Source organism: Chlorocebus sabaeus, chromosome 9 (genome assembly GCF_047675955.1).
Source record: "Chlorocebus sabaeus isolate Y175 chromosome 9, mChlSab1.0.hap1, whole genome shotgun sequence".
NCBI lineage: Eukaryota > Metazoa > Chordata > Mammalia > Primates > Cercopithecidae > Chlorocebus > Chlorocebus sabaeus.
Window position 1 is genome coordinate 100,230,355 of NC_132912.1, and position 18,745 is coordinate 100,249,099.

The window sequence follows — 18,745 nt, forward strand, 5'->3', positions numbered from 1 at the left end:
TTGGCCTCCCAAAGTGCTGAGATTACAGGCATAAGTGGCAGCCCTGGCTGGGTACTCTTAATAGTACTATTGCCGAAGTCCCATCCCTCCTCAGAGACTGATTTAGTTGGATGCAGGCATCAGTATTTTTTTTTTGTTTTTAAAGAGTTGATTGTGTTACTCTTATGTATAGCTACAGCTAGAACCACTGCCTTAGATGCATCAACTCCAAACTTGACTACAGCTCCCCATTCAGCCCAGTCCCTTGGTTATTATTCCTAGTAGTTACCTCTGTTCACCTGCCAGAGATGCTGCAGCAGCAGAGGCAGTGTCTCCTTGACGATGCTGGGATGTGTTGATACAGCTGACAAGGCTTGCAGACAGCACAGATGCCGGGAGCATTGGGTGGGCTCATCTCCTTTAGTCAAATTTGACTCCCCTGAAAGCAACCCGTAAGATGAAGGTTCACTGTGTGATAGCAAGCACGAAGGCCCCAAAGCCTTGCTGGGAAGGGATGGGCCACAGAGGATTAGAGACACATACCTACACGCAGCTCCTCAGCGAGCTTGGGTACGAGGTGGCTGCTGAAGGCCACAGGGTAGAGAGCAGCCAGGGTTCCTGATGCTTCCAGTGCTGCCACCCTGCTGGAGGCGCAGAGCAGATGAGCAATGGCTGAGCCATGCCTCACAGCTCTCTTGCCTAGGTCTGATATTAGGCAGATTCAGGAGTGTGAGCTCCCAACACCTCCTTGCCAAAGAGTAGAACTCAAGTACCTACACCACTGAGTTTGACAGGGTTTCTTAAAGCCTAAGAAGAGAGCAGTCCTACATCTCTCCAACTGGTTAGCAGCCAGAGCCTAACACAGAGCTCACCTCCCCTAAGGAGAGCCAAGGGTCAGAAGCACAGAGCCCTGGTCCTAGCTTGATCTGTTGCTGCCAATACAGAGGCAGGGAACAGCGTGCTCTATATCTCACTGCTTTAAATTCTCACCAACTCTGGGAATCCTCCTCCAGGAAGCTCAGTCTGTACAGGTGACCCACTGCCAGCTCCAAGTCCTCAGAAGATAGGAGATCTGTAGTTAGAAAGGAACATGAATCTCATCTTTCTTCCCCTGCAGCCATCACAACCCTTCCAAGCTCTTATTAGAAATCCCAAATCATCCAGAGTTGCAGTGAGAACAGGATAGTAAGGCTGCTTTTCACTAAGGCAGCCTTACAAGAAAAGGACCAATATCCTTCTCTTCTCTCTTTCCCTTAAGATGTACCTGGCTGGGCACCCAAGACTGTGAGTGTACGGATGCCAACAAGCTGAAGCTGGGTGCTGGGGTCTGTTAGGGCCATGAATACCAGTGAGCACAGCTGGTCCTTGAAGCCATTCAGAGGCCTTTGATCTAGGGAGAGACAGAGGCCAGGTTAGAAGGAAGCCATTACATTCCATATCCCTGACTAAGCTGTGATATACAGACAACCTGGGGTAGATGTTTTTTTTTTTTTTGAGACAAAGTCTCTGTTGCCCAGGCTGGAGTGCAGTGGCACAATCTCGGCTCACTGCAGCCTCTGCCTCCCAGGTTCAAGCTATTCTCCTGCCTCAGCCTCCCGAGTAGCTGGGACTACAGGCATGTGCCAATATACCTGGCTAATTTTTGTATTTTTAGTAGAGACGCGGTTTTTCACCATATTGGCCAGGCTAGTCTTGAACTTCTGACCTCAAGTTTTCCACCTGCCTTAGCCTACCAAAGTGCTGGGATTATAGGTGTGAGCCACCATGCCCCGCCTCCTGGGGCAGATTTAAAGAGCTTAATCCACTGGGTATCCAGGAAGCACACAGAAAAATAAACAGATCTCATCCATCTCATCTGTTAGTGTTCTCTTGTGCTACAACCTCAGAATAGGACCATTGTTCTAGACTACTTTTCCACAGCACTCTTTGCCCTGCTGTCCTTTATAGTCTGCAGTGTTCAACAGTCCCCAGAGCACTGCAATGGAAGGCAACCTCACCTTTGTCTTCATAGCTCCATTTCTGCTGCAGCTTCAAGAAACCCAGGAGCATTTCAAGGATTGTCCGCCGCTGGCTGCTCTGTAATGTTTCAAGGGGTACTGGAGTCAAAGAATATTTTAAGGGATTTCAATCCTGCTACTCTGGATGTAGGGAGAAACCTTTCTTTCTTCCAAGAGATGGGGGTTTTGCTATGCCACAGTCAGGCTGGAATACAGTAGCATGATTATAGCTCACTGCAGCCCCGACCTCCTAGGTTCAAGTGATTCTCTCAGAGCCTCAGCCTCCTGAGTAGCTGCGACTACAGATGTGTGCCACCTTATCCAGCTATTTTAATTTTTTTTTTTTTTTTTTTGTAGAGATATAGTCTTGCTATGTTGCCCAAGCTGGTCTTTAAATCCCAGCCTCAAGTGATTCTCCCGCCTTGGCCTCCCAAAGTGCTGGGATTACAGGCATGAACCAGCATGTCCTGCTTGGCTAATTAAAAATAAATTTTGTTTTTTAGAGATGGGATCTTGCTTTGTTGCCCAGGCTGATCTTGAACTCCTGGTTTCAAGCAATCCTCCCTTCTTGGGAGAATGATCCTTTTATGTAAGAGACAGGGAAAAAGTGAGTAAGGGAAGCAGCAGCAGCAGCTAATGGGAGCAAAACCCAAGATCTACTATGTCGGCCCCAGCTAAAACTTAGCTCTCTGAGAAAGGGAACCTAGCACACAGGTCCCATCATTCCCCCAAAGATTCTGCTCCCTTACCTGACTGTGCTTGTGGAACTGTTCCAGCAGTAAAGGCAGTACATTGCTGGTGATATAGTCACAGGCCCGGGCAGATGCACCTGCAGCTGCCTGCAACAGCTTGGCACTAGGCCACACCAGTTTCATGTCCGGTTCACACAGGTGGTGCCTGCAGTCTAGAGAAGCAGCACATCACAGACCTGGGGAGGAGGCCAAATGGTGCCTGACTCCCCTACAGTCCACAGAGGTTGGAGACTGAGACCCATGACAGTTTGCAAGCAGTTAACACTCAAAATTGTTTTCAATTCAGAGTAGGGCTATTGCCCCCAGATCACCAAATATGTTGGGGCTAAACAAGAAAGGTCACTGGCCCTTAAGGAATGTCATTTTTTTTTTTTTTTTTTTTAATTTGAGACGGAGTTTTGCTCTTGTTGCCCAGGCTGGAGTGCAGTGATATGATCTCAGCTCACTGCAACCTTTGCCTTCCAGTTTCAAGCGATTCTCCTGCCTCAGCCTCCTGAGTAGCTGGGATTACAGGTGCCCACCACCACGCCTGGCTAATTTTTGTATTTTTAGTAGAGACGAGGTTTCACCATGTTGGCCAGGCTGGTCTTGAACTCCTGACCACCCGCCTCGGCCTCCTAAAGTGCAGGGATTACAGGCGTGAGCCACCGCACCCGGGCAAGGAATGTCATTTCTATTGTGCTCACTCCCCTTCCCGGCTGCCACAGCCCCATTACCCTGTAGAATGTTGCTAAGGAAGGAGTCAAGGAGGTCCTCAGCATCAGCCCTCAGCACAGAACGAGACAAACACGCAGTCAGGGAGTGGAGGGCCGCCAGGCCCTCTGCCTCCACCCGCTCACTTGCCGTCTGGAACACCTGTCAGGGAGGGATCCCATGGCTACTGAGGTGAGCCTGCACCAGATGAGACCCCACCAATCCACTGCCTATTTCCTTGTTGGAGAGGAGAGTGAGAACCTCTAGGACACAGAAATGGAAATTAACACGTCAACTGAGTGTCTTCTCAACTGATGTGTTCTTACCAAGTCCTTAGTCACACTTAGGACAGAGACACACACTTTCTGAGAAACAGAAAGCCAACTCTGAGCAGTGGCTCTGCTCACCTTTCTATTCACCACGGTGCCAGAGGCACCATAACCTGCACTCCTTGCCACAGAAGGACAAGAAGTGGGTAATGTGCAAAGGTGATCAACTGCTCTTACCAAGCAGCTGACCGTCACATAGGGACTCTCTCTCGTCATTCAACTAGAATTATGTCCCCCTGCTTGCCTCCTGAATAACCAGGCATAATACCTTGGCCCTGGGGATGACAGAGGGAAAAGGACAGGATGTATTATTTCCCCTCATGCCTGACAATTGAGAGTTAATAGTAGTGAATTTTTCTGAGTAACACTCACCTCTCTGCGGATAGAAGCCCAAAGGCTGGGGAGGAAGTCCTTCAGCTCCTTCTGTCCATACACAGCACAGCAAGCGTTCTGCCAAGGAAACCGCTGTTATCAGTTATGTGCACACTCAGACACCTAGGATGTGCAGGTACCTCAGCATAAGGACACCTGGAGGAGCCTTGGTCTCAGCAGAAAAACCAGTGAAGATTTTTAACAGTCCTACTCAGGGAACAGAAAAGTAGGAGATTACCCTGGTTGATAAAATAGAAGCCTAAAGAGGGAGTGCTGGTCAGCCTTTCCTCAGTTACTATGGGATGGGACATGACAATATGCAGCTGGGGGCTTCAGGTTGACACAGAGGCCCAAATCCTGGGTGTCCTCTTCTGAGGCCCATGAACTGTTCCTTGGCTATCCAAGAATCTATATCCTTTAGTACCCCTAACTTGTCAAAAGGTAGCTGGGTCCTGCAAGGAGAAAAATCACTTACCAGAGTCTGTAGAGAATCCAACTTGGCACTCAGAACCTCAGAATCCACTTTCTCAATCAACAGGGGCAGCAGAAACTGTGGGACAGAAGCAAGATCTTAAGCCTGAGATGGGTAGTATGTCAGTCACATCAAGTCCCCAGAAGCAGGTACTACATCAAGGAGCTATACTCAAGTCAGGAGCTATGATTGTGAGCTAACTTCCTGCCAAGCAGTGGCCAGAGCCCCACTACCTCAAAAACAGGCAAGTTGACAAAGTTACAGGATTTTAAAAGACAGCACCATATACGGATTAGGTTTGTTTATTTATTTATTTATTTATTTATTTATTTATTTATTTATTTATTTTGTGTAGGAGGGGAACGGGGTCTCCCTATGTTGCCCAGGCTGGACTTGAACTCCTGGGTTTAAGTGATCCTTTCCACTCAGACTCTCCTGAGTAGCTGGGACTATAGGTGTGCACCACTAAATCCAGCTCTGGATTATGAAGAGATGGTAAAGTTTTCTACATCGAAGGTTTGAAGATACCTGCCACACAAGACACTTGTAGGGTGTCATGCCCTAAAATGTACACCAGATCTTTTTTCCTCCATGCTTTTACTGCTCTTTCTTCAGAACCTTCTATGGGCAGAGGCTATACACCCTAATTTGGCTAGACCCACCTCAGCGAATCGTGGTGTAGAAGCCAGCACAGCGCGAAGACTCAGGATGAGGTCTTCTCTCTGGATACCATGGGGGTCATTAGGTGGCTGGAAAAGGGAGAAGGGCTGTGGGTTTGTGTAACATTTCAGACCACCCTTGAACACAGGCTTGAACCTGGTAACCCTGCAGAACAGGGTGATACTCATACCCAATCAGAAGACAGTAAGATAATGACGCCTCAGCAAGAAGACATGCTTGACCTTTTATGTATTCCTTGGGAACTTTTGTCTTTAGGCATTTTTAAAGATTTGATTACACATTTTCTATCATTTCACCACTAAGAGATAAGCATGCTTAACTTTCTCGTGTATTGCTTTCTTCTCTGATATATATTGTTACTATGTGCTAGTATATACTGTTTCTGTATAAAGATAATTTTGTACATGCGGTTTTTAATTTTTTTCACTTAACATATTAAGAACATTTTTATGGTATTATTCTTTCATAGCATTAGTTTTAGTGGCTATGATTTCATTTTGTGGTTGTACCAGTTTCTAAATAATTCCTTGTTGAGGGACATTTCCATTTTTTTCACCCTTATAAAAAGCTGTAATTCTGAAAACAGAAAGCCTTGATGGTTTCTGTATCAAGACGACAGATTGAAAACATAAATCAGGTTTTCCTTTTCCTCTTCGCAAACTCCACCAAAAACACAGTAAAAGAAGGGATTTACTTTTTTTTTTTTTTTTTGAGATGGAGTCTTACTCTGTCACCCATGCTGGATTGCAGTGGCTCAATCTTGGCTCACTGCAACCTCCACCTCCTAGGTTCAAGTGATTCTCATGTCTCAGCCTCCCAAGTAGCTGGGGTTACAGGTGCGCCAACACACCCGGCTAATTTTTGTATTTTTGTAGATATAGGGTTTCACCATGTTGGCCAGGCTGGTGTGGAACTCCTGACTTCAAATGATCCACCCGCCTCAGCCTCCCAAAGTTCTGGGATTACAGGCGTAAGCCACCGAGCCTGGCCTGGTTTTTGTTTTCATGACTGTACTTTGATAGAAAAGATAAAACTGTGGAATTATCTTATAAAGTAACAAAAAGACAGAGGTACAAAATAGAAAACAAAAGGTCAGAAAATCAGAGGTCCAACAAAAGATTAATGAGAGTTCCAAAATGAAGGAAGAGAGAAAAGAGAGGGGGAAGAAACCATCAATTAAAGAATTCAAGAGAAATTTACAGTACTAATGGACATGAGTTACTACTGACAGGGCCTACTAAGTGCCCAACACAGTGCATGAAATAGACCAATACCAAGGCACATCACTGTGAAGTTTCAATATATTGGGGAGAACCAAACTTACCAGTTTCTAGAGAGGAAGAAAAAAATGGTAAATACGAAGTTTATGAAACAGAAGAAATTCAGACTTCTCTACAGCAAATGAAAACTAGATAACTAGACTTATTTATTTATTTATTTGAGATGGAGTTTTGCTTTTGTTACCCAAGCTGGAGTGCAATGGCACGATCTTGGCTCACTGCAACCTCTGCCTCCAGGATTCAAGCAATTCTCCTGCCTCAGCCTCCCGAGTAGCTGGGATTAACAGGCACATGCCACCACGCCCGGCTAATTTTTTTGTATTTTTACTAGAAATGGGGTTTCACCATGTTAGCCAGCAGCTGGTCTTGAACTCCTGACCTCAGGTGATCCGCCTGCCTTGGCCTTCCAAAGTGTTGAGATTATAAGCGTGAGCCACCACGCCCAGCCAATAACTAGATTTAAATGTAGCAATGCCTTCAAAATCTTAGGAGAAAATAATTTCTTTTTTTTTGGTTACTGAGTCTGGCTCTGTCTTCCAGGCTGGAGTGCAGAGGCATGATCGTGGCTCAATGTAACCTCTGCCTCCCCAGCCCAAGCCATCCTCCCAATTCCGCCTCCCAAGTAGCAGGGGCTACAGGCTCAACCACCACGCCGTTAATTTTTGTATTTCTTATAGACAGGGTTTTGCCATGGTGCCCAGGCTTGTCGTGAACTCCTGAACTCAAGCAATCTACCTGCCTCAGCCTCCTAAAGTACTGGGATTACAAGCGTCAGTTACTGTACCTGGCCTCTTTCTCAGGTGCAATCATAGTGCACTATAGCTTCAAACTCCTGGCCTCAAGTGATTGTTCTGCCTCAGCCTCACAAGTAGCTGGGACTACAGACATGTGCAACTGCATCCAGCTAGAATTCCTTTTTTTTTTTTTTTTTTTTTTTGAGATGGAGTTTTACTCTTGTTGCCTAGGCTGGAGTGCAATGGTGCAATCTCAGCTCACTGTAACCTCCACCTCCCAGGTTCAAGCAATTCTTCTGCCTCAGCCTCCCAAGTATTTGGGATTACAGGCGCCTGCCACCGTGCCTGGCTAATTTTTGTATTTCTAGTAGAGACGGGATTTCACCATGTTGGTCAGGCTGGTCTCGAACTCCTGACCTCAAGTGATCCTCCCACCTCAGCCTCCTAAAGTGCTTGGATTACAGGTGTGAGCCACTGCACCTGGCCTAGAATTTCTATTCCTGAATTACATACCCATAATGTCAAAAATGAGAGAAAAGATTGAAGACATTTTAGGCTTACAAATCTAAAAAATCCTCACTTCTTCCTACATTCTCACAGGAAAATACTAAAGGAAGTACACCACCAAACTGAGGGGGTAAAGCACAAAATGAGGAATATGTGAACTCAGGAAATAGGAGATCTGATCCAAGAAAAATGATAAGGGAATCTAGGATGACAGTGAAGGAAGATCCAATATCTACTCTGCATTAGGAGTAAAAATCAACCTGTTGACATTGTTTGGCTAAGAATGGTTTTAACATTTTTAATGTTTGAAACAAACCAAAAGAGTATCTTGTGACAAGTGAAAATTATATGAAATTCAAAGTTTAGTGTTGATAATAAAGTTTTATTGGGATATAGCTACTGTAGCTGTTCTTGTCTCTAAGGCTGTTTTTGTGCAGTAACACCAGAGTTGAGGAGACCATATGACCCACAAAGCTATTGTCTGGCCTTTTATAGAAAACGTTGGCCAGGCATGGTGGCTTATGCCTGTAATCCCAACACTTTGGGAAGTCAAGGCAGGTGGAAGCCCAGGAATTCAAGACCAGCCTGGGCAACAAGGCAAAATCCTGTCTCCATAGAAAAATACGACAATTAGTCGGGAGTAGTGTCGTGTGCCTATAGTTCCAGCTACTCACGAGGCAGGGGTGGGAGGATCACCAGAGTACCAGAGTCCAGGGAGGTGGAGGCTGCAGTGAGCCGTGGTGGTGCCACTATACTCCAGCCTGCCTCAAAAAAAAGAAAAAAGAAAGAAAAAGTTTGCCAGCCTCTTCTTAGAGTGAGCATATAAGCATAGTGAAGAAACTGAACCTTAAACTGATCAGATCCACTATGATGGCACACGATCAATACTGAGCTGTGGCTCGGCGTGGTGGCTCACGCATATAATTCCGGCACTCTGGGAGGCTGAGGCAGGTAGATCAGTTGAGGTGAGGAGTTCGAGACCAACCTGGACAACATGGCAAAACCCCATCTCTACTAAAAATATATATAAAAAAAAATTAGTCGGGCATGGTGGCATGTACTGTAATCCCAGCTATTCAGGTGGTTGAGGCACAAGAATCACCTAAACCCAGGAGGCAGGGGTTGCAGTGAGCAAGGATTGTGCTACTGCACTCCGGCTTGGGCAACAGAGTGAGACCCTGTCTCAAAAACGAAACAAAACAGAACCAACAACAATAAAAACCCTGATATGTAAGACAAAGAATATCTGTAACTCAAATAGTTACACTAAAACCAGGTGCCTCTGTTTTAATTAATATCTTGATAAGAGCTTTCTGCTTCTGACAGACTGCAGTGCAGAACAACATACAAAAATCTGCTTGAATGAGAGAAACTTTCCTAATATTATCTGTAAGTTTATTTTGCCTAGATTATCTCTGTGAAAATAAACAGCTGTGAACAGTGATTGTTTCCAATGGGAAAATGGACAGTGGCAGTAAAGGGGTATGAAAGGAGTTTAATTATCTACCCTTTAAATGTTGAATCATGCTCATTGTATAACCTTTCAAAAAATTGGATGAAATACTGTTCCTCTCCCCCAAATTATAAATGCATATATTCTTTGACCTAGCAATTCTTTTAGGAATTTATTCTATCATTATACCCATATGTATGAAAGTTGTAGCATTGCTCATAACAGCAAAAGATTAGCAACAATCCACAGAGGACTAGTGAAATGAATTCGTTATTTCTGGTCAAAGGAATATTATGGAGCCATAAAGAATGAAATAACTAACTTATATACTGACATGGAACACTCTCCAAGACATACTGTTCAGTGAAAAAAGCAAAGTATTGAAGTGTGTGTGTGTGTACATGCCCGCATGTGCACACACTATGATTTTAGGGGGGTGATGTTAAGGCATTTGCTTATATATAGATGAAAAAGCTCTGTAAAGATACAAACATAACTGATAACTTGGTTGATTATGAAGAAAAAAAGATGGTAGGGAGATTTCTCACCCTTTTGGACTTTGGATCATGTGAATGAATTATCTTTTCAAAACCAACACAAAATACAAAATAAAACAAAGTAAAGGCTGGGCATGGTGGCCCACACCTGTAATCCCAGCACTTTGGGAGGCTGACGCAGGTGGATCACGAAGTCAGGGGTTCAAGACTAGCCTGGTCAAGATGGTGAAACCCCATTTCTACTAAAAATAAAAAAAAAAAATTAGCCGGCTATGGTGGCAGGCACCTATAATCCCAGCTATTTGGGAGGCCAAGGCAGAGAACTGCTTGAACCCGGGAGGCAGAGGATGCAGTGAGGTGAGATCGCATCACTGCACTCCAGCCTGGGCAACAGAGCAAGACTCTGTCTCAAAAAAGCAAAAACCAAACCAAACAAAAACAAAAAACCACACAAACCGAAGTGAAAATAGAAGAATGTGGTGGCTGAACCAGGATCTTTCAAGATTTCAAGAGTATAGAGTTAGAATAAGAATTCTGATTATGAAAGAGATGAAAAGATTCATTTCAGGAGAGAGGTGGTCCCCAGTAACATAATGTCAACTGAAATAAGCTGGTAAGAAATTCCCTACAGCAAAGATGGTGGTGTCACTATAAAGGCAGTGAGAGTCAATATGCTGTTTGGCATGCTGCAACAGAATGCCTTTTATTTCTTTCAAACCACTAATGCTTGCAGCACACACACCCACATGGTGATGAAACTCTGAGTATTTGGCAGTAGAAGTGAACTCAACTGCAGAGTGGGAGGAAGGCCCAAGAGGGTCAGAGCAAATACCTTGTGTACACTGTGCACAACTGTGCCTTCTTTGTTTTGTCACTTTGTTTCTATAGCCTGAGATGCCCTATCCAACTCCAGAATCATATCTTATGCATTTCCCACAAACCAGCTGAAATCCTATCTTAATTGCGAAGTCAGTTCCTGCCTACTCTAGCTCACACTGAACTCTTGTCTTCTCTGAACAGCTATAGCACTACTCATTTTCCTACCTAATCTACTGTTACTTAAATGTTTCAGCCTTCAAGGGCAGGGACAGTGTTTTGCAATCCTGTAGCCTTCAGCACTAAATACAGTGTTAAGGAGCTTAAGAATTCGCCCAAATACACGCTGCTTTGAATCATTCCACATATGTCAAATGCTTTTCCACTTCCTAGTTTATTAAAATATAAAATAATGAGGGCAGGGATGTCTGTTTTGGTAACCTGTACCCTCAGTGCCCAGAACAGGGCTTGGCACATAGCAGATACTCAACAAATACATGATCAATCAACAAAGGTGCTACTTACAGGGGTAAAATCGATAGGGAAATAACAGGATGTCACTTCAAACAACTCCTCCACAAAGGGTCCTGTGGCAACAGAGAAAGAATGAGGTTGGCTTATCAGCTTCATTCATCTGATAAAGCTCCAACCAGCTAATCATGGCTACCACGATGTACCCAGGCTATAGTCCCTGGAGATGAGGTCATGGACGATGCGGAAGGCCACCAGAAGATTACGGGGATCCTTTTCCCCATCCATCACCTGGATGAAGCCAAAGGTGAAGTCAGCTCCTAGGCTCTTTAGCTCTGGGAAGGAGAGAATAAGGTTACTATATTGTCCCACGGCACAGAAAGTGTGGGCTTTCCCCTGGCCTGTGTTCTCCCTCTGCTATCACTGCTTCCCTTTTCCTTTCAGGGCTGACCCTTTTTCCATTCCAAGAAAGTACTCAGTGAAGAGATGTGCAACAATATACACATTGCTGTGGAGGTAAGAATTTAAAACACTGGCTCAACCTCTACCCTTCCTTTACTTCACTGGGGAGGGAGCAGACCCCCCCTTTCCCTTTATCATTCTCTCTCAGGATACCAGCTCTTCTATATAACCCCAGGTAAAATAAGTCCTACTAATAGGGGAAAAAGTAGGATGTGCTTGCTTTTGACATTTCCCAGAAGGCTCTGCCTCTTACCTTCTTCCCGGGTTCGCATAAAATTGGTGATGATATTGTAGACTGTGTGTCGGTCCACCTGTGGCAGGGACTTGGGGGTGGGGGAGAAAGAAGTGAAGAAAGTGCTCAAAGAATACCTCAGCTGACACAGCTAGTTCCTGCTTCATAATCTCTAAGTGAACAGTGCTCTTTATACCAGCATAAGATCAATCTAAGAGAAACTACAGAGAAAGGGTACGCTGTTGACTCAGCAGCACAGCAGTGGTACCAATAATCCAAACCTGCCTGATGGATGGATGCCCTACTTTTTTGTAGGTATAAGAGGATACGGGTCAGATCTAATGGCATGCACCCCTCTCCTTGTCCAGTAGCAAAGAAGAGCATATAAACATGCTGAAGAAGAGCATGTAAACATTCATAAGATCCCAAAGAATTCAGAATTTAGAAGGCAATAATTTTTTTTATTGAATCCCAGTTATGTTAAGGGGTGGAGACAGAGGAAAATACCAACATGACTGTTATCCCTCACCTGTACATGTACTTCCTGGAAGATGGCTTTAAGCACAGAAACAGCCAGCCCTGGGGGCAGGGCCACACACAGGCTCTGGGGGAAAGGAGAAGGTATGTGAACACTGAGGGAATTGCAGCATGGACTCCATCCTGGTTGAGGAAGAAGTACTAATAGTAAGAATCTTTCTCAAGCTGATGAGTTCTATGCAGCTCTTTCCAGCGGGCTCTGGTTTCCAGTCCCCCAAAGTACACTTTTACTCGCTAGAGGGAAAAGGGAAGTAGAGCTGGTAACACTAATTTAGTCCCACATTTGGGCACCTGCTCCTCAGCATGTGAACCATCATACCCAAAGCGCAAGGAGAGAACTAGACAAGGGCTCCCTTGAACAAAGTTACGTAATGAAATGAAGGAGAACTCACAAGTGCCTTCAAACCCTGCAGGACAGATGGGATCACAAGATGATGGTCCTTCAGCCGGTTCTCATAGAACAGTATCAGGTGTACCACTGTACAAACCAGATTCAGCCATTAATGGACATAGGCATGAGAACGGCACAATAGCTTTGCTCCTTTCCTAAGTCTGTAACAGCTGTTTCTGTTTCGGTTCCACTACAAATTTTCTCTTTTACCAAGAGACATGTCCTATGCTATACCCCTAAACAGGCTGTAGGTTGCGCATGTGGTGCTTGCCTCTAGGGAGGCTGAGGTGGGAGGATCATTTAAGCCCAGGTGTTTAAGGCCAGCCTGAGCAACACAGTGAGACTCTGTCTCTAAAAAACAAACAAAAGGAATTCCCTCTCTCGGCTTTGGAGCCCTCCCTCCCTCTGCCTCTATACAGGGGAGCTTCTTCCTTCTCCCTTCCTTCTTGCCTATTAAACTCTCTGCTACTTAAAACCACTTCACGTATATCGGTGTCGTTTTATCTAAACCAGCATGAGGACCAAGAACCCTGATGTTCCTCCACTCACTAGAGCTGTATCATTTTGGTGTGTTGGCTGGGAAAGGAAATTGATTCATCAGACTGAAGCAATCAAACTCCAAATGGTACTGTAAACTGAACCACACATCCACACGACATTCTTCTGAGGACTCTCAGATCGACTCCAGGAGGAGCCCTTGCTGCTGTTCCCCATTTGACACCCCTTTCCAGTAGGAAGTAGCCAGAAGGAGTCATCGCCCCAAACCCCCTAACAGCAGTTAGTGTGGCATCTCTACAGGGGGGAATGTTGTAGGAGTTATTAAGAAATTATTTTAGGCAGACAGAGAGGAAAAACGGGTCCTTGGGAAGTTTTTGTTTTTTAAAGCATCTCTAGAAAAGTTTCTTGTAAAGCCCTGGCTCTTAGTGTCAAGCTGCAACCTTTGATATGCAAATGAAAGCCATTAGAAACTGGGTCCACCCACTTATGGCAATTCCCGTGGCCTTCCTGCTTCCTATAGTTTGCCTACCCCTGCTATACAAGATAAGTAAGATGTTGGCCTTCTTCCCCCTCAGGACCTCAAAGCATGCTGATATTTCATTACTTTTCCTCTTTACCTATGAAATACTGCTCTGTTCATTTTACAGAGTGGGAAAATACACTGAAAAAACAGTCTAAGGCTACATTTGAAATCCATGTGTCTTTCTTTTTTTTGAGACGGAGTCCCGCTCTGCCATCCAGGCTGGAGTTCAGTGGTGTGATCTCCGCTCACTGCAACTTCCACGTCCTGTGTTCAAGCGATTTCTGCCTCAGCCTCCCAAGTAGCTGCAGGCGCCCGCCACCATGCCTGGCTAACGTTTTGTATTGAAATCCATGTGTCTTTTGCTTCAATTCTAATAATCTCTGCGACATATACCAGTGAGAAATGAAGACCTTGCATTAGTAGTTCATAGATACTTTAAGCCCTCCCTCCCTGCCAGTAAAGTTGGCTTGAATAGACACGGGAGACCTGGGCTCAGCAATCCAGGAAGACATTCCTACTAGTGACACCAGTACCTTCCTTCTCCAGGAGCAAGGTGTGACAGTGGAGTAGCACCTGTGACAAAAGTTGGATTCCTCGAGCCCGAGTTCGGGGTTCTGGATTCTCTAGAGAGGACCTGGGGGAAAACAGGATAGAGAAGGCCTGCAATTACCCAGTTCAAATGTTTGAAGAAATATTTTACATTCGTCACACTCACCCCCTGGGCATGGAAGCACAGCCAAGCCCTGTTAAGAGTAAAAACAGCCCAGGAAGGTGTTCCTGAGGTAACGGCATTACAGATACCGATAAGGACAGAAGGCTTAAGAGCGATCCTCAGACTGATGTGGCATCATTTAGAGGCACACATGACACCAAGAGCCAACAGAGGTTTCTGCCTCCAGGCACCCCCAGTTTGGCACCTAACGAGCACTGTGCTTATTCCTTCTCCCCAGTGGTATGATTGTGACATTCCTCTGAACTACATCTTAGCAGCCACCCACAGGATTTGAGAGATAATTGGCAGCTGCAGCTTCCACCAAAACAAGGAGAATATGTGTATTTTTGTAAATTAATGCTAAGGAAAAAAACAATGCTCAGAATCACCACCAAGTTCCTAGGATAAAAGAAAACATGAAAAACCAAAAACTTTATAACTGGAAGGTTACAAAGTAAGATGGCCAGAATATAGCTCTAACTAGGTAGGATTACTGATACAGGAGAAGCCGGACTGAAGCAACAAGGAAGTAACTCATGCTCAATATTGCTCTATGGAGATTATACTGAAACATACTAGAAATAATCTAAGCAGGAACAAGCAGAAAGTGGAAGAGTTCTGGCCATGACAGTTGTATTGAACCTCAAGGGTAAGAGTATATATTAACTAACAGTAAGGGGACAAAAATAAGGTCACACTTAACAGGATCCCCAGGATAAAAACCTGTAGAAAGGTTTCTACTCAGGAAGTAGAAAACTGTGCATTCAGGTTGGGTGTGGTGGTTCACACCTGTAATCCCAGAATTTTGGGAGACAGATGAGAGGATCACTTGAGCCTGGCAGTCGCAACCAGCATGGGCAACACAGTGGGACCCTGTCTCTACAAAAAATACAAAAACTTAGCTGGGCATGGTGGCACAAGCCTGTAGTCCCAGCTACTTGGGAGGCTGAGGTGGGTGGATGGCTTGGGCCCAGGAGGTTTAGGCTGCAGTGGGCCATGATCGCTCCACTGCACTCTAGCCTGATTAACAGAGTGAGACCGTCTCAAAGAAAACTATACATTTGGAGCATTTAAAAATGGAACAAGGCACACAAATGCTCATAGCAGCATTATTACGAATAGCAAAAAAGTGGAAACAATCCAGATGTCCATCCACTGATAAATGATTAAATAAGATGCATAGCCATACACCGGGAATATTATTCAGCAAGAAAAGAAATGCAGAACTGATATGTGCTGCAACATGGATGAACCTTGAAAACATGCTAAGTGAAAGAAGCCAGCCAACAAAGGTCACATGTGTGATTCCATTTATGTGAAATTTCCAGAGTAGGCAAATCCATAGAAGACAGAAAGCAGATTAGTGATTGCTGGGGGTTGGTTAGAAGAGGGAAGGGGAAATGACTGCTAATGGGCATGGGTTTCTTTCTGGAGTAATGAAAATGTCCTCAAACCAACTGTGCTGAGAATTGCACAAATCTGTAAATACACTTTTAAAAGCCACAGAATTGCACATTTTAAAATGGTGAACTTTATGATATGTGAATTATACATCAATTAAGGCTGTATGTATATATGTATGTGTGTGTGTGTGTATATATATATATATATATTTTTTTTTTTTTTTTTTTTTGAGACAGAGTCTCGCGCTGTCGCCCAGGCTGGAGTACAGTGGCCGGATCTCAGCTCACTGCAAGCTCCGCCTCCCGGGTTTACGTCATTCTCCTGCCTCAGCCTCCCGAGTCGCAGGGACTACAGGCGCCCGCCACTTCGCCCGGCTATTTTTTTGTATTTTTTAGTAGAGACGGGGTTTCACCATGTTAGCCAGGATGGTCTCGATGTCCTGACCTCGTGATCCGCCCGTCTCGGCCTCCCAAAGTGCAGGGATTACAGGCTTGAGCCACCGCGCCCGGCCTTTTTTTTTTTTTTTAAACAGAGTCTCGCTCTGTCACCCAGGCTGGAGTGCAGTGGCGTGATCTCGGCTCATTGCAAGCTCCACCTCCCAGATTCACACCATTCTCCTGCCTCAGCCTCCCAAGTAGCTGGGACTACAGGTGCCCGCCACCATGCCCAGCTAATTTTTTGTATTTTTAGTAGAGAAGGGGTTTCACTGTGTTAGCCAGGATGGTCTTGACCTCCTGACCTCGTGATCTGCCCACCTCATCCTCCGAAAGTGCTGGGATTACAGGCATGAGCCGCCGCGCCCGACCTATATATAATTTTTGATGGGGGTCTCACTCTGTCACCTGGGTTGGAAAGCAGTGGCGTGACCTGTTTACCACAACCTCCACCTCCCAGACTCCAGTGATCCTCCCACCTCAGCCTTCCGGGTAGCTGGGACCATAGGTGCATGCCACCACGCCTAGCTAATTTTTTTGTATTTTTGGTAGACACAGGGTTTCAGCATGTTGCCCAGGTTGGTCTTGAACTCTAGAGCTCAGGCAATCCACCTTCTTTGGCCTCTCAAAGTGCTGGGATTACAGGTATGAGCCACCACACCCAGCCAGTGCTGTATTTTTTTTTTTTTTTAATGGACCAAAGCCACCACAATGTGAGTAGAAAGGCCAAATAGTCTGTTACGTGGGAGAAATGTGTAACAGTGACTTCGTTTTTTAATTTCCCCCAATTTTCTAGTTTTCTGTTTTAGAAGACATGCTGTCACAATTAACAACTCTTACTTGTAAGACTTGTCAATTTAAACGTTCTATGCTACACTACATACTACAAGCACATACTTCCTCTAAGTGCTTAGAATCCCAAGCTATAACACTGCTTTATCAGCTGTTTCCCAAAGCCTTTTCTCCTAGTGGGGATCTGCAGCAGGGTCAGCCTCCTGGGAACTCCCCAGGCAGGGCCCACAGCTTGTTCTGAGTCAGGTCTAGGCAGGCTAGCATCCCATGGGGGTAGGTGGGTCTAAAGATGCACAAAGGAATCAACAACAGCTGATGGCCTTCAACCACATACCTCACCCCAAAGCTGTGGGCTGTGCCAGGAGTTGATGTGGCCTACAGGCTATGTGCTCCCAAATACTAAAGAAGTCTCAGCCAGATGGCATGAAACTTTTCAGGAGAAACAATTCAAACACATAGTCTTAGACTGAGGTACTAATATGGAAGGGGGCTGCTGGGCTACAGGACAAATTCAGGCTCCAGGAAAGCAATGATGAGCAAAAGTAACTTTTCAGAATACACAGTCAGGACTGGAGAAGAACATTCTATAGCAAAGGCTCTTACCCAAGGGCTTCCACAACTTGTAACACTGTATAGTTGCCAGATTTCACATCTGCAGGAAATAAAATAAATATGAAAAATTTAAAAAAAAAACCCTACCAAAGTGTTGAGTAACACTAATTATAATGTTTCCTGCCTGCCCTAGGCTTTGTACCTGGGGGTCCACTATTCTTGCCAAGAACTCTCCAAGATAAGAAGCAGCATTACTGTAACACTTCAAATATGCAGCTTTGTATAAAAAATGAAAACAAAATAAATGTATTATTTGTGAATGACATGAGCGTGTATCTTGAAAATCCAAGATAAATTTTAAAAATTACAAACAAAATAATTTGTTAAATTAGTTGGATACAAAATATTATGAAATTTAAAACCTTCATATATATACATATACACAATAGCCTGTAAAATGATACAAGGAAAAAGACCTGGTTTATAATAGCGAAAAAAGAAAAAGGAAAAAAATACCTGGATATAAACTTTTATCCTCATTTTTAAAAATCATAGTAAAATACACTATAAAACTTTTTTTTTTGGCCAGGCGCGGTGGCTCATGTCTGTAATCCCAGCAATTTGGGAGGTGAGGCAGGCGGATCATGAGGTCAGGAGATCGAAACCATCCTGGCTAACATGATGAAACCCTGTCTCTGTTAAAAATACAAGAAATTAGCCTGGCCTGGTGGCATGTGCCTGTGGTCCCAGCTACTCAGAAGGCTGAGGCAGGAGAATCGCTTGAACCCTGGAGTGTGGTGGTGTAATCACAGTCTCCGAGGCTCAGGTGATCCTCCTACTGCAGCCTCCCCAGTAGCTGGGACCAAAGGCATGTGCCACTACCCTGGCTAAGTATTTTGTATTTCTTTGTAGAGATGGGTTTCGCCATGTTGCTGGTCTTGAACTCGTGGGCTCAAATGATCCTCCCATCTCAGTCTCCCAAAGTGCTGGGATTACAGATGTGAGCCACTGCGCCCGACCTACATATAAACTTAACAAAAAAATGTGAAAATCTGAATGATGAAAACTTTTATTTATTTTTGAGATGGAGTTTGCTTTTGTCACCCAGGCTAGAGTGCAATGGTGCGATCTCGGTTCATTGCAACCTCCAACTTCTGGGTTCAAGCAATTCTCGT

At 44.8% G+C, this 18,745-nt stretch overlaps 1 protein-coding gene across 8 annotated transcripts in view; it reads right to left on the reverse strand.

The window, feature by feature from the left end:
* The window catches only part of MMS19 (MMS19 homolog, cytosolic iron-sulfur assembly component), a 41,429-nt gene that overhangs the window by 7,527 nt on the left and 15,157 nt on the right, over positions 1-18,745 (reverse strand). For 3 of the 8 annotated variants that reach the window (XM_007963737.3, XM_007963734.3, XM_038009399.2), the window contains exons 2-18: positions 17,622-17,670; positions 14,210-14,310; positions 12,657-12,742; positions 12,257-12,331; positions 11,749-11,818; positions 11,240-11,368; positions 11,088-11,149; positions 5,257-5,343; positions 4,598-4,672; positions 4,123-4,200; positions 3,445-3,583; positions 2,726-2,880; positions 1,977-2,055; positions 1,244-1,369; positions 970-1,051; positions 523-623; positions 269-418 (exon numbers count right to left, since the gene is read on the reverse strand). In XM_007963737.3, the coding sequence (XP_007961928.3) occupies positions 269-418; positions 523-623; positions 970-1,051; positions 1,244-1,369; positions 1,977-2,055; positions 2,726-2,880; positions 3,445-3,583; positions 4,123-4,200; positions 4,598-4,672; positions 5,257-5,343; positions 11,088-11,149; positions 11,240-11,368; positions 11,749-11,767 (1,282 nt within the window). In that variant the 5' untranslated portion in view covers positions 11,768-11,818; positions 12,257-12,331; positions 12,657-12,742; positions 14,210-14,310; positions 17,622-17,670. Of the gene's footprint in view, positions 1-268; positions 419-522; positions 624-969; positions 1,052-1,243; positions 1,370-1,976; positions 2,056-2,725; positions 2,905-3,444; positions 3,584-4,122; positions 4,201-4,597; positions 4,673-5,256; positions 5,344-11,087; positions 11,150-11,239; positions 11,369-11,748; positions 11,819-12,256; positions 12,332-12,656; positions 12,743-14,209; positions 14,311-17,621; positions 17,671-18,745 lie in introns of those variants that run through there. The other 5 variants (XM_007963738.3, XM_073019227.1, XM_007963736.3 and 2 more) reach the window with 4 other exon arrangements.